Here is a 15,371-nt window from a genome sequence, read left to right as displayed (position 1 = left end):
ACAATGTGTCGAAGGGATGTTGCAATGACAGTCACAAAACCTTTGGAAACTAATTAAAGCATGTTCAAAGAAGTATATGTAATGGTTTGTGGTTAGGATGGTTAATTAAAGGTGTGGAGCCTAGTGGTAAAAGGTTTTTGAATGAACATTAATTGGTCTAATGTGTGGGTTGGGTCCAAGGAAGTTGATCCATTTGTGAGGGTGAATAGGATAGTTTCCAAGAATATTGGTGGAAGACCACTAGCCTCTGCATCAGATGAAATGTCAAACAATTGAATTATAATAGAATTTGGTGTTTGTTGAAGTTATAACTGGTTGGGGTTATTACAGATTGTATTGATCGTGTATAATAAAGAAACCCACAAACAGATAGTACTTGAGGTTATTGGTATCCATATCAATGTCCACTCACATCCCATCCTTCATATTTGGTAATTTCATTATAATAGAGTTAACCGCGGGGATATTTGAATCTGTATCAATGTCCACTCGCATCCCCTTTAATGCAATTAGATTGTATTGATCATTGTTGATATTTAATAGCTTATGTCTGTTATAGATAGATAGATATAATTGAGATATAAATATATGAGAGGAATTTATATAAATGATCAAATATATTATTATACTAATTATCTAATTAACGAATAGACATGTCCCATGAAGGGACATGTCTAATCATGGCTTATACTCAATATAAATGTAAGTGTTTGTTGCATTTGGAAAACACATACCTAATAAGGCAGTGCTTAGTACATTTGCAGTAGAACCAAAAATCAACATAGTGTCAGAGCAAGGCTGCAAATATAGCAAAGGAAATCTGGAGCGTGCCTTATTGTGATGACTATAAACGGAGCTTAGGTTCACCGGAATTTGATGGGCATGCAAATGTTAAATCATTAATGGAAGAGCCTGTGGTGTCTCCATGCTGAAGCGAATGTTGAGATGGTCTGAAATTGCCTTAAGCACGAATAGAGTACCGAGTTAAAAAGAATGCAGCATAGCCAAGGGATGAGGGACCTGTCTCAAATTTGCAAGGACTAGAAAATCAAGCCCAGAAGTTGGATGTTCACCAATAATAGTGAATGTTCACCCATAATAGTGAATGTTCACCCACATCGAATGCACGATAGATCAGTTGCTCCTAAAATAGATTGGGCAAATTAGCAATGTTGTGGATATGCCCACGTCGATATGATGTGGCTTGGGTTGCTTGTGTGTGCCATGGTAATGTGTTCAAGCACTGCTCGGATCCAACCTGGCAATGACTTTCCACTTTGGATGAATGAAAAATATAGATTGCAGATCGGACTAGAGTGAGAAGAAGGCCCATGTTGCATTCAATGCCTTACTATTGACTCAGACCTATGTGCATTCTATTGAGAGAGACCAAGAGGTTCATATTAGTACAGTAGGTGCATTGGATTAGAGAGGTTGACCTCCAATGAAGGTGTTTCAGGGCACAATATGGGGATGAAAAATTACTAATCCTACATTATTTGTGTTGATAAATATTAGCACTTTTAATACAAGTTCAAATGCCTACCAATACACAATCGTTGAATATCTCTATGTGGATTTTATTGATTCCCACTGCCTCAGAACTTTTGACCTATGCAATATGAATAGATACAAATCCAATCAGCGATTAAGGAAAGAATGAATTGAGAGGTGGTGTCAAATTGAGAGAAATGGAAAACAAATCAAATAGTGGAGTAGAATATTGACGTTAACTCATATTAGGACACCACAAGCTATGAAGAATATTTTACATTGTCATAACTCCAATCATATTGAACCAGCGAGTTTGTGTAAGAGAACGAGAGGAGTCCCGTACATACAAGGAGATAACGAGATTGTGCAGTCAGTGTAAGGAGTCATCTAAATCATAAAAGAATGACATGACACTGTGGAATAGTTTATAATAAAGGGATCATGTTTGAACGAAAGAAGATAAGGAGGATCTACAGGCTAAATGTAAAGCACAACCCCGCAATCTTAGGGTGATACATGCGGAACAAGAAAAGACTGCACAAACTATACCTAACACATAGACCGAGCCAAGGCCATCGAGGTTGTATTCCATTTTGCAAATAAGAAGACAAGCACGAAGGTCTTCGTAGGGAAGGTGACATGTACATCATAAGAGGAGGGAGTAATCCCAAGCCCTAATAAGTAACGTAGGTGTATGGATATGGAGACCCGCCTACTAAAAAATAAAAAAAGATTGTGGTGTAAAAACAAATTAAGTTCAAAATTATATAAAGTGGACACCCACATAATGGAAAGTAGGGACCACTATATACCACTTAACAAAGTGGGGATGAGATGAAGCCAATTTATTATAAAGAGACCCTCCGGGATATGTGGGAGTATAGAAAGGTATAACTAAGGTATGGATATATTTTTAATTTTTATATCAAAATTAAGTATAATTATGTTATTTCTATTATTGAAAATATAAATTGAAGAGTTGTGTTATAATTAATTATGTTTTTAGTAATAGGCATGAGTTAAATTACTAACATCCTAATTAATATTAATATACTATAAGAGCTATGTGCCTCGATCTTTTACTCCAAGAATGCTATTGTAGGAAGAGGGAGATTGAGATTCAGAGGGAGCTTGACATTTCATTAGAGGCAACTACGACAGAGAGGGAGCAGATAGAGGATATGATTTAGTCAACCTTTGGCGATCTCGATCATATTGATTCAGAGGGAGTAAACCAAGCTGAGATGGATTTTGTAGTGATCAATAAGTTGTAGCAGTCAAAAGGATTGTGATTCATAAATATACCTCGTGACTGTGATTTTAATGGGCCTATCCCCCATGTACATCATGAGGAAGTGACAACTTCCAAATGATGTCACTTGTATTTGCAGAAGTTACTGTAAGGTGACGATCTTAAAATAACTTGTATTATGAGATCAAACAAATTGTATGGTGAATGTCTTGTATCTCAACATTCTGGAAAGCCAGTACTCGAAGAGTATTTGGTGAATATCATTGATATTATTGTGGGAGGCCAATACTCTTGATATCAGATGTGATATCAAACCTTATTTGAGTACTTCGTGAATATTATTGATATTTTGAGAGGCCAATACTCTTAATATTAAATGTGATATCAAACCTTTTGAGTACTTCGTGAATATCATTGATATTATGGGAGACCAATACTCTTGATATCAGAGGTGATATCAAAGCCTTTTGAATATTTGGTGAATATCATATGTTGGTATTCTGGGAGACCAATACTCTTGATATCAAATGTGACATCAAAATGATGGATATCTTCTAATCAAAGATATCCTTAATCTTGCTAACTTGAATTACTTTGAGGTAATGTGTATTTATCCTCCCTAGCTAAGAGGGAGTGTTGATGTTTGATAGCTTCTATTGGTTAAACATATACAATTATACGAGATATTATTGAGATAAAAATATATGAGAGAAATTAATATTATATATATATATATATATGATTAAATATATTATTATATTAATTATCTTATTAACGAATAGACATGTCCCATGAAGGGACATGTCTATTCATGGCTTATACTCAATATAAATGTAACTGCTTGTTGCATTTGAAAAACACATACCTAATAAGGCAGTGCTTAGTACATTTGCAGCAGATCCAAAAATCAACAATCATGTACAATAAGCATGTTACAATTCGACAATAAAGATACCCACAAACAGATGGCACCTTAAATGTCTTGTCTGAGTATGTTGATATCTGTTTCTTGTGATATGTCCATAAATCATCACAAAGGGGATTTACACAATTCAAACTTCAAAACATTATATGCATATCTACAAAGAAAGGTAGAGGAAACCAAATTATTTCATCTTTCAGCACTCAAAAGCTAAACAAATGTCAACCGTGGATAAATATAATGCAATATGAGAGCAACATTCTTAAACACAAAAAAATATTAAATGAGTTGAACATTTCAGAGAATACAATAGAATGTAAATATCATGGAATCTAGTTAGCCTTATGTTTCCATAATATTTGAGGTGTACTTATAGGACACTGACTTTACTTGCCTTTCAATTGCCACTGCTATCACTGAACTATCAGAGGAAACAGACAGTGCAGTAACTGCAGAAGAAGTGTGATTATCCACACCATTAGTGCATTTTCCTAGTCCTACCTTCAAGGACAACAATAAGTAAACTATCATCAGCAATGATAGGGATGTAGTAAGGATCTATGTCGAGCAACATGTTATAGAATACAAATGAGATGAAGTTAAACATTTAAACATATACTGGAGAGATTTAACTTACCACCATCTCAGCTTGAAATGTATCCAGAAGTTCTCCAGTCATGTAGTGCCACAAACGTACCTAAAGGTGAGTTAGATTGCAATCAACATCCAACAATAAGAATGCTAGAAAAGAAATCTAGCAATGACTTACTGTTGCATCACCACCACCTGAAATCAGAAGCCCTTCACTATCTTCTTGTATGCCCAAAAATGATATACATGAAACGTAGCTGCCACACAAATACTATCAATCATTAGTAATTCATGGCAGACCAAAAAGCTAAGGAAAATATGGAATTGAACATCAGTAGAAAGGAAATATTTAGTAATTTACTACAAACTAGACAAGCATAAGTATCAAGAATAAATGAGAGCTTGAATAATCAATCAATTGCTATTTGAAAAAAGAATCCTGAGCAGTCAAAAAGTTCCCCAAAAATGATATACATGAAACACAGCTGCCATACAAATACTATCAAGCATTAGTAATTCATGGCAGACCAAAAAGTTAAGGAAAATATAGAATCGAACATCAGTAGAAAGGAACAATTTAGTAATTTACTACAAAATAGACAAGCATAAGTAACAGGAGTACATGAGAACTTGAATAATCAATCAATTTCTGTTTGAGAAAAATTGTGAACAGTCAAAAACATTTGATTCGGGTATATCATTGGATGATAAACACTGGTTTATATGTAAAGCAAAAGTGAACAGCTTAAACATTTATTTGTCCACAATTTAAATGTATTTTTTTTTAGCCATAGCTCGTTGTGAATAATTACGCCAGAGTCCCTTTTCTATCAAAAGATAAAATAGATGCATATTAGATATATTTAGCTGGTTTCAGCATTGTGGTAAAAATATACGGAGACAAATTGTGAATTGCAATGAAGAAAATTTGCATACAAATTTCATTGATCTTGCATCTATGCTTAGTTGTGCAAAGTTTGAATGTCTGCCAAGACCAAGATACTAAGCATCAACGGTTTTCACATGGAGAAAACTAGCAGAACTCTATCCATTTTTCTATAACCTTCACAACACAAAAACATTTTCTTTTGAATCATTTTCTTTCATAATAGGCTCTAATCTGGGGTTGACAGCTTGACAGCCTCGAGTTGTGAGAAACACCCATATTTGGTACCTTTTGGCTCTCACTGTCACAAACAATGTTAATGGTTGTGAGGCTAGTTTGCTTCTTTGGTCCCTTCGCATCTACATCTATGAAATAATTTAAGGAATTTTCATGGCATCCACAAGATCAAACAGTCCAAAGGACCGAGAGATCAAACCTAGGCATGGAACACATATGTTCTCCTTTGCCAAACGCTTAACCTATCTAACAATCAAATTAAAAAATAGGAACTGGACTGTGTTTCCGTACATCAAGGAGAGGAAAATGCAACTCCTTTAACATTTGGAAGAACTCAATCGGAACTTTAAGGACTTTTGGCAACAAATATGATTTGCTCCAAAAAGAACTCATTTTAAAAGCCTCCCTTCAAGAATGGGAAACTAGGTATGAAACTAAGTGGAGACAAAAAATATCGAATGCAATGCCTAAAAGAAATTGATAAGCATTCTTTTATAAATCCTTCTTGACTAGACAAGCTCATAATGACATCAAGGCTCTTACACTGGAAAATGGGAAGATAGAGTACTCTATGGAGGGTATACTGCGAATTGCTAAAAAAAATTTTTAACACTTATTTATTGCCCAACTTCTCTTTGAGATGGCTCAACAGACTTGTGCTAGCTATCCTCCTGTTAGTAATCTCAAATCTGGAAAATGAAATGCTGTTTAGTACAGTTACAGAAAGTGAATTACAGTTCATGGTGTTAAGTAGTGTTGTGAGATTTTCACACCATCGCCACAAAACTTTGGGGACCCCCTTTTTTTTGATTGCCTTGGCAATAATTTTTTGAGGTTGTCCAATAATTTCCGATTTTAGAAAATTTTACGTCTTGGACACCTTCAAGCTAGGATGGAGGAAGATAGATTTATTTTTCACCCGGTTTTAAGCTTGACTTTCAAGAATGACTAATTTTGTCCTTAGGCTGAACAAGTTTCAAAGAACAACACTTGGCAAGATAAAATTGTAAATTTTGTACTTAGACGGTTTTTTTTGAAAATTTGGATATAATTGTACAAACTTGAATAATTTTTAAAAAGTGAAATTTTTGTTAGATTTGAGTTTTCTGGAAAATCTTGAAATTTTTTTGGTGAAAAGGATCAATTTTGTGATGATGAAATCAAATAGGAAAATCGATTTAGGACTCCAGAGAAATTTTAATTGCATGGCAAAATCAATTTAGGTTAAATTGCAAAAAATGGTATTAAATGGATTAAATTTGCCTTGAAGATTTTAGAGTCTTTAAAGAAATTAGTAATTTTAAATGGAAATAATCAATTTTGGCTAGCCAAATCAGATTTTTAATGATATATTAATTATTAAATTGTCATTAAATGTAAACATTTAGCATCTCCAAGGCTTTATTTACTTTATTTTTGCAATCTTGGTCTAACCGGCAATTTAAAAAGGTAAGTTTCATTGTGGCAAAATTAATTTTTGGCTAAACATTTAATTTTAGGCCAGAATTGTGCATTAATTATTGCTTTTTTTGCTCCCACGGTACAAGTTGGCCAGCTTTGGAGAGCAAGAGAGTTGGGTATAAGAGGAAGCTCTTTCCCTTTCCCCCTCATTCCTCATTGCTCCTCTTCCATGCTTGGGTGAATTTTAGGCAAAGGGGCAGATTTCTTCTTCCTTGGGCAATTTTTTTTCACAAAGAGCAGATTTAGTGTGTTTGGCAATTTCTTCTAGAGGGCAGCTTTCTTCATTCTTGGCAATTTTTTTTGCAGACCTGAACCACTCCATTGTTGGCGATTTTCCTTGCTAGGGGAGAAAATTTTTCAAGCTTGGCGATTTTATTTGCAAAGGAGAACATTGTCTAGGCTTAGCGAATTGTTGCAAGGGCCAAATTTTCCATGTTTGGTGACTTCCCTAAGGCAGATCTGATTTCTTGGGGGCCTTGGGCGATTTATTTTTGAGGTCTAATTTCTTCTAAGGAGGCTTTGATTTTTTCCTAGTGGTTGGCCGATTTTTGGTGGTGAAGAAAACAAGTTGTAAAGTCTGATTTTGTGGCATACACAAGGGCAGTTTCAAGAGCACCAAATTCTGATTTTTCCAGCTAGGGCATCAAGATTTGCAAGGGACTTGGATTTCCTAGGGTCTAATCCAAACTACAAAGAAGACCCAGCTATTGGTAAAGGTAAATTCAATTCATTTAGAGTTGAAAAGGGTCCTTAAGCGGATTTCGCTCTTTTATTCTTATCTAGTTTTGTTTCCTTTGGTTCTTCTTGCATTCATCATCCACCACTTCATCATCCCATCATAGGTTGAAAATTGGGGATTGATAAGGGTAGAATCCATGATAGGACATTTGGAGAGGTAGAAATAAGCTAGACCACCCTAGGAATGAAGTTGGGAGATATAAGTGTAGTCCATCCTAAGGTAACGAAGAGGCAGAAATAAGTGGTTGTCTCACCCCTAGGTTGAAGATTGGAGATTGATAAGTGTAGTGATAGGAATTGGCGAGGTAGAAATAAGTGTAGAATCCATCGATAGAAAGAAGATTGGAGATTGATAAGGATAGTCCATATCACTTAGAACGAAGGGGCAGAAATAAGTGTTTAGGATGGTAAATGTTAGTGCAAACAAGAACCCTAAGGGAACAAATACTGAGAAAGATAGAGGATATGATGCCCAAAACCACCTTCTTCTCAAAAATGAGGCGAATTACCGATACCAATATCGGTAGAGTAAACACGATACAATTGAGAGACAAACGATGGATCAGGCTGCCAAGTTCCACTAGGATAATCAAGATGCCTACTTCACTCTCCTAAAATAGAATTGGGTACATGAAGGCAAAGAAAGAGTCATCAGATCATCGAGGCTCACAGTGGCAGACTTCAAATCAAAATATGGCGATCTCATGGTGCTTCTCAGCTAGATCATGGGCCTAGCTCAAGGTATGCAATCCGAAAACTAGATATACTTCTTTATTGATGAAATTGCAAATGGAAGGGGCAAATTTGATTGGGCTAGAATTATAAGTGAAAATCTAGAATTACAACTTAGGGCAGTGCAAAACTAGAAGCAATTCCACATGGGGTCCTAGTCCTCCTATTTGATTACAAGCCGGCAAAGGTTGAAGTGCGAGCTTTGGTGAAGAATGAAATCGAGTGAAGGGTGAATTTGATTGAAGATTGAGATTCAAGAGGCCTCGCAATTTCAAGAAAGACCAGATTAGTGGAAGTGGTTTGAAAATATTTGAGGCTAGGCAAGGCTTGGCTATTCATGCAAACCAAATTCGAAAAGGAAGGTTAGGAAAGACCAAGAAGGTTAAGGAAGGCAAGGATAATGGGGGAGGTTAAGTTGGATTTCAAGGTAGTGGCCAAAAGCAAGGCTCTCAAGTTGAAAAGAAGTTCACATCCAAGAAAGCCATTGAGGCCAAGGCAAGATTGCCTCAAGTGCATGAAGACCTCATCCTTTCAAGTCAGGACATTAGGTACAAGAAAGTTCATGTAGTGATAAGAAAGTTTCTAAGGACAAGCTCAAGCATCCAAGGCTTCACCTTATCTCAAGGATTGAATAAATTTATAAGATAAGGTTGATGAGGTGGCACTTTCATGTGCATGCAATCAAATCATGCCAAGTGTCCTATGTTCTCATTGGTTGACAAATTATTGTAATTTTCTCATTGGCCCACAAAGTTGGTGCCCTCATGTAATTGGTTGAATAATGGTAACCCTAATTAGCGTTTGTAAGATATAATCCTGGCCCTTGATTTTGCCTCTTAATCTTGGCCATTCATTGTATTTTGGCCTCTATATAAGGCCATTTTGCTCTCATTTGTAAGGGAGTTATGTTGGAGAATTGTTGCCAAAATACTATGAAAATTGTTCTCTATTCATTGTTGTGGCTTGCATGGTGGATATACATGATCATTTTGGTGTATTGCATGGTTCTTCTCATCTCTCAAATTAAAGTAGGATTTCATTTCATGTTGTTAGAGTAGAAGTAGATGGCTAATTGTATGGTGATGTTAGTGAATGTTTGATAAGAATCTACACCTAGGCCACTAGCATCTTAGCCGTTGGTTAGGGAGCCTTGTGTGGTAAACTAGTCCTTTTCCCTTGAATCATTGCATCTATGAAGGTGGAGCCCCTGATTAGCTTTCATTAGATTCGATCCCCGTCCATTTGCTAATCTTTCCATTCATAGGAGTAGGAGTAGAATAGCAACTAGTTGAGTGATTGGAGTTTGTTCTCAAAAAGTTAGAAGTTAGAAGAGAAGAAACATCACTAGCAAACACACCCTACATCACCATCACCATCATCCCAAAATCCAAGTCATCCTTGAATGAACAATGTAAGGCCACTTACGTGATTACTAGCAAATCACATCGATAACTAAGTTAGTATCCATAGGTGTAAGGAACATTGGAGTTTTTCTCATGTCTTCATGAGTATTAACTTTTCAAGAGAGGAATTGAGTGTTTGATATTCCCTATCAAGTATTCAAATGCTAATATGTTATGTAGTGGTACAAAACTGACATCAACAAGTAGGAAGAAAGGGAAAATTCCTGGATTGGACAGCTTCAAATAGAATTCTAAAATTATTGTGGGACATCATTTAAGGGAGCTCCTTTAAGTGATAGAGGAGGTTCAAATAGAAAAAACAATGGTAAAAGAAATCAACAAAACATTTATGGCGAAAGCTCCTGAAGTGTAGGACATTTCCATTGTAATGTCTCCTATAAAAATAGGTACCAAGTTGTGGCAGAAAGGCTAAAACCTCTTCTTCATAGGATTATATCTCCAATCCAAGGGGGATTTATCTAAGGTCGTCAAATTCATGAGACTTTATGCTCCATGAATACCCAATAAAACTTCCTTTATGTTTATTTAGCTTGATTTGTTCAAAGCCTACGATAGAGTGGATTAAACCTCTTATGTGAAGTTTTGTCTCAGTTCAGATTTTCTGAGGATTGGACCGAATGAGTTAGAGCCTGTTTACCTTCAATTTCCTTCTTCATCCTGATTAGTGGTTCTCCTATGTAGCTTTTCTTGGCCCCTAGGTGAATTTGTCAAGGTGATCCTTTATCCCCTTTAATTTTATCATTAAAATGCCTTGGTAGAATGGTAACATCAATATTACTAGAGACTAACTGGTAAATACTTTGATCTATCAACAAATGATTAGAATGATCATTATAAAGAATTTACAAATGTACAAAATAGAAACTTTCTAATAAGAAACTGAAGAAGATTGTAGAAAAAAATCTTATCTAACTAATTTACATAATATACAAAAGATGAGCATTAAAGTAATATAATAATATTCTAATACTCCTCCCTTAGTGGTCAATCTGTCAACAACACCAAGCTGCCCCCTAAATTTAGCAAACTTATCTAGACCAAGAGGCTTGGTAAGAATGTTTGCAGTCTAATCCGTTGTTGGAACATACTGCAACTAAATTGTCCCATCTTCAACCAACTGTCGAATGTAATGACAATGCACATCAACGTGTTTGGTTCTTCATGGAAGATTGGATTCTTGGCGAGTTTGTGAACTCCCCGACTATTAGAGAGCAAGGGAGTCGGACCTACTTGGGATATTTGCATATCTGCAAGCATCCGACAAAGCTAAACTGCCTCACAAGGTGCCTTAACAGCTCCATAATACTCTTCTTATGTGGACGAGAGTGAGAGTGCATACTACTTTTTACTAGTCTGGTTGACTAAAGCAAATCCCAAACTGAACACATATCCAAAGGTTGGCATCTTATCATCAACCAAACCTGCCCAATCTGAAACTATTAACCCATTGAGTTTGCAATCATAAGTCATAGTGTAAGGAAGTCCATAATCAGAGGTGCCCTTCGCATAATGCAGCACACACTTCATTGCTACCAAATGATGATCCTTGGAGGCTTTTATCAAGCATGAAATGCAGCTCATTGCGAAATTGAGATCAGGTTTAGTGGTAGTGAGATAGAGGAGACTGCCAACTAGTTGCCTATAAGTTCTTTCATCAATAGGAAGAGAATCAGACTTGGCTGAGAACTTCAATCCCTTCTCCACGGGTGTGGAGACAAGTTTATAATCCTACATTAAAAACTTGTCACGCAAGTTCTCAGCATACTTAGACTGAGAAATAAAGATGCTAATATCAATCTACCAAACCTCAACCACTAAACAATAATGGAGAAGTCCCAAATCTATCATATCAAAATCCTTGCACAAGTCCTGTTTGATTTTTGCAATCAAATGTGTTGAACTACACTTATGTACATATTACTATCACAAGGGCAACACTGAAAAGCATAAGCAACAAGTACTGATCAATCTTGATGTACCACGTTCGAGGGGCCTATTTGAGTCCATAGACTATCTTCTTAAGTCAACATACTCAATGTTCTTCGTCGGAAACCTTGAACCCAAAAGGCTGCGTCATTTCAACTTCTTGCAAATCACCGTTGAGAAAGGCACTCTTAACATCCATTTGATGGACTTTCCATCCAAACAAATTGTACTCATACTGGCAGTAGCAGCAAAAGTCTCCTCATAGTCAATGCCTCCTACTGTGTGAATCCTCAAGCAACTAATCTAGCCTTGTCTTTATCTAAGATACCACCTGCATGATACTTTAACTTATACACCCATTTGCAACTAATGGGTATCTTCCCTGGAGGAAAATCAGAGACAACCTAGGTGTTGTTCTTCACAATACTCTAGTATTCTGCATCCATATCATGTTCCCACTCTGGGATCCCTTCTGCCTCTTTAAATGTGTGAGGCTCATAAATACTATTAAGGGTGGCCATGAGAGAAAAGTTAATGTATCTTGTTGCTTGCCTTTAGTTCTAGAAGAGCTACCCTCAATGAGCTTATCGGGATGAAGATCATTGATGGTCTTAGCCCACCATTTAGGTCGGAGAGTAGATGTGCCAACATCAGATGGAGAAAGAATAAATGGAGTTGGAGGTGGAAGAGAGTTGAGAATAGGTGGAAGATTAGCATCATTTGGGGGAAAGTCAGGTAGGGCATCATCAAATTCAGAATTTGTATCATCCCTCCCATCATGTGAACCCAATGGAAGACCGACAGTCAAAACAGAAGCCTTTTGAGGTTGATTCTCAAAATTTTGTTCAGATGAGGAAAGTTGAAACGGTCCTCATTCTTCATCAAAGATAACATTGTGACTGAAGACAAGACGATTAGTGTCTACATCAATCAGCAGGTAACCTTTATGGTTGTCACCATAGTTGAGAAAAACACAATTGTATTGCACAGTGTTATATATCGCGAGATACTAACTAAAATGCTATTATCGCCCCATATATCGGGAACAATACTAACAGTTTGTCACGGCAAGCAGAGTTTCAAAAAAGCGCGATAATATCATGATATTCATTCAGAAATATTGGTCCAGTCAGCAAGGAAAACAAAAAAAATTGTCACACCCAGCCCAGTCAACGTAAAAAATATAAAACATTAAACACACATCCAGTCACCATAAAAACCAAACAAAATCATTATCAAATAGAAAGGTTTTATTAGGGTTGTCATAATCAAACTTTACAAACAGCTGCATAATCGATTATCGTTGATTCGCAGACCATCAAATGCTTTTTTGCTGGCATTTCTCAGACCAGTGACTGAGTCATTTGCAAACAGCTACAGCAGACCACCAGATTTTTTTTGTAGGCATTTCTCAGATATTTTTGAAGAGGTTTTAACTTTTGTAGACAATTTCTAAGACCAGTGACCATTCAGAGAGCAGTGGCCATTCAGAGACCAGGCGCACAAGTAATGTTATTAAGTTATTAAAAACAAAATTGTTATTAGATTTAAGTTATTATTTTCTTAATATACGTTGAAAAGTAAAACAGTTCTGAGTTGACTATATATAATATATATTGTTAACTCGGACCTGTTATACTTTTCAACGTAAAGAAAAATAATAATAACTTAATTTCAACATATATTTGTTATATAATGCAGAAACTTATTATGTTTAAATTATTGTAATATTGTTACACTATACATGTATAGAACTCAGAATACTGTCCAGTGTCCATTATCTTATCATTAACAGTTATATATATTATAATTATTCATATACTATTTTATGCTATATAATAGAAGCCAGCTGTTATCATATTTTATGTTATACTATCCTCTCAATAAGTTTGATTCTTTATTCTTGCTGTTATAGAGTTACAGGTAACAAAATCAGTATCAGTATCCTGTAGAAAATGGCTGGTGGTAGAGGTAGAGATGACTTTTGGAAACATGGGACGCTAGGAGCAAAAATGGGAGATGTGAATTGCAACCATTGTCCTAAGTTGATGAGTAGGGGCATAACTTGACTAAAATATCACATTGGAAAGAATAGATGTCATGTCCCCATTTTTGGTGACAGTTCGATTTAATTAATTTAATTAATCTGGTTGTCTAAAATAATGCATATTTTAAGGACGACTAATTAATTATTTTAATTAAATAAATAAATATTAAAAGATAACTTTATATTTAATAAAGTGACTTGGATTATAAAAATATTTAATAAAGTCACTTGAGGGATAAGATCAAAAATATTCTAGAAGTCTCTGGAGAGGATGGAGAGAAAAGAATAAATAGGCACCCTGGGGCTCCATTCGAATCAAGCAGGTTTTTATCTCTCTTTTGATTTTAGATTGTGATTCAATCACAGGTGCATTGTGGAACTTAGGGTTTTCGCAATTGTCACAGTTGGCCATTGAGAACGATAACTCTCAATAGGTACGCAATTTTGAGGGTGTGAAATATCATCTGAATTATTGCAGATTGGAGGTGACATTCAGTCATTTCATCAGGGCGATTATCTGTGGCTTAAGGCCAACTTTATGGAGAATAGAGTTAGCCGACGTTTTCGCAAATTATTGCAGGATTGAAAAGAATTCGGAAGGAATTGAACTAACAAGTCAGGGATCCGATCCAGAACAACAGGACAAGAAGGTGCAATCTGCAGAAGACATTATTGGCATCGATTTATTTCACTTGCAGGCAAATTCGAATGGTTGGATCGGATTCGGCATGCGAGTCTCAGGTCAGGCTAGGATGACCTGGCATTGAAGGTTTCGTAGACGAGCTCCAGATGGCATCTGCTGCACCCAAAGAATATATAATGGTCGATTTACATTAATTATTGAAGCCGCACTTAGTATCCACATATCGGGGGTAACAAGCATTTCTCAAGAACAAGCTGAAGGCCATAATGAATTCATGGGTGCTGTTTTATATCAGATCGCACAGACCTGACAGGCGGTGAATTAACCAATGAATCCACATTCAACGTGGACTGCCGAATTAAAGCAGGAGGATGGCATTATATATTGAATCTTCATTACGGTTCAGGAAGGTGCGGTCTTGGTGTGCACAGGATGCCGTTAACAGCTAGATTATCTTGACAGTCTGAACCGCAGGATCGATGACGAGTCTCTGATCAGTGCCGGCATCGTCTCGTAGCAGAAGTTTGAAGAAGGGCATGTGATACAGACTGGGCGCACTGTCACAAGGGTCGCGATAATAATCACCTACATCATGTCGCGAATCTATCTTTGGTCTCAGTCAAAATAACACGGGTGACAACAATAAGAGGCGCATTTTGGTTTCCCTACATCCGGTGGGTTTAACTTCCACACAGTACGGGCTCCTTAGTGAGTAGTGGTTTGAATTGAGCGGTTCCAGTCACACTTCAGGCATCAAACAATATGATGACTAGGCAGAAAAAGTAATGAATGATTGACTAGTTGGAAAGAACTTCGACCAAGCTTAGCTTCCTAAGGCAGATTGAGAGTCGGAATCACATCCAGTTTGTGAAAGTAGACGGTTTTGGATCAAGCTCTGCATTACCCAATTATCAGGTTCTTTTAGTACTCAGTTGTAATTCAGTAATTCTTCTATTTGATTGTTACTATAAACAAGGTTGCTATATCACTTGCTACTGAATCACTTCCTGAATTCTGT

General features: G+C 36.3%; 1 protein-coding gene across 3 annotated transcripts in view; it reads right to left on the bottom strand.

Moving 5' to 3' along the window:
* TRM82 (Transducin/WD40 repeat-like superfamily protein) overlaps positions 1-15,371 on the bottom strand; it is a 120,954-nt gene that overhangs the window by 37,405 nt on the left and 68,178 nt on the right. For 2 of the 3 annotated variants that reach the window (XM_089790774.1, XM_089790773.1), the window contains 3 exons: positions 4,438-4,516; positions 4,306-4,365; positions 4,063-4,169 (listed from right to left, as the gene is read on the bottom strand). In XM_089790774.1, coding sequence (XP_089646900.1) covers positions 4,063-4,169; positions 4,306-4,365; positions 4,438-4,516 — 246 coding nt within the window. The remainder of the gene's footprint in view (positions 1-4,062; positions 4,170-4,305; positions 4,366-4,437; positions 4,517-15,371) is intronic. The other variant, XM_089790775.1, reaches the window with a different exon arrangement.

This window comes from Cupressus sempervirens, chromosome 7 (assembly GCF_028749045.1).
Source record: "Cupressus sempervirens isolate cs-2001-9-10 chromosome 7, ASM2874904v1, whole genome shotgun sequence".
NCBI lineage: Eukaryota > Viridiplantae > Streptophyta > Pinopsida > Cupressales > Cupressaceae > Cupressus > Cupressus sempervirens.
The sequence above is the reverse complement of the archived record's forward strand: the minus strand, read 5'-3'. Positions and strand labels throughout refer to the sequence as shown.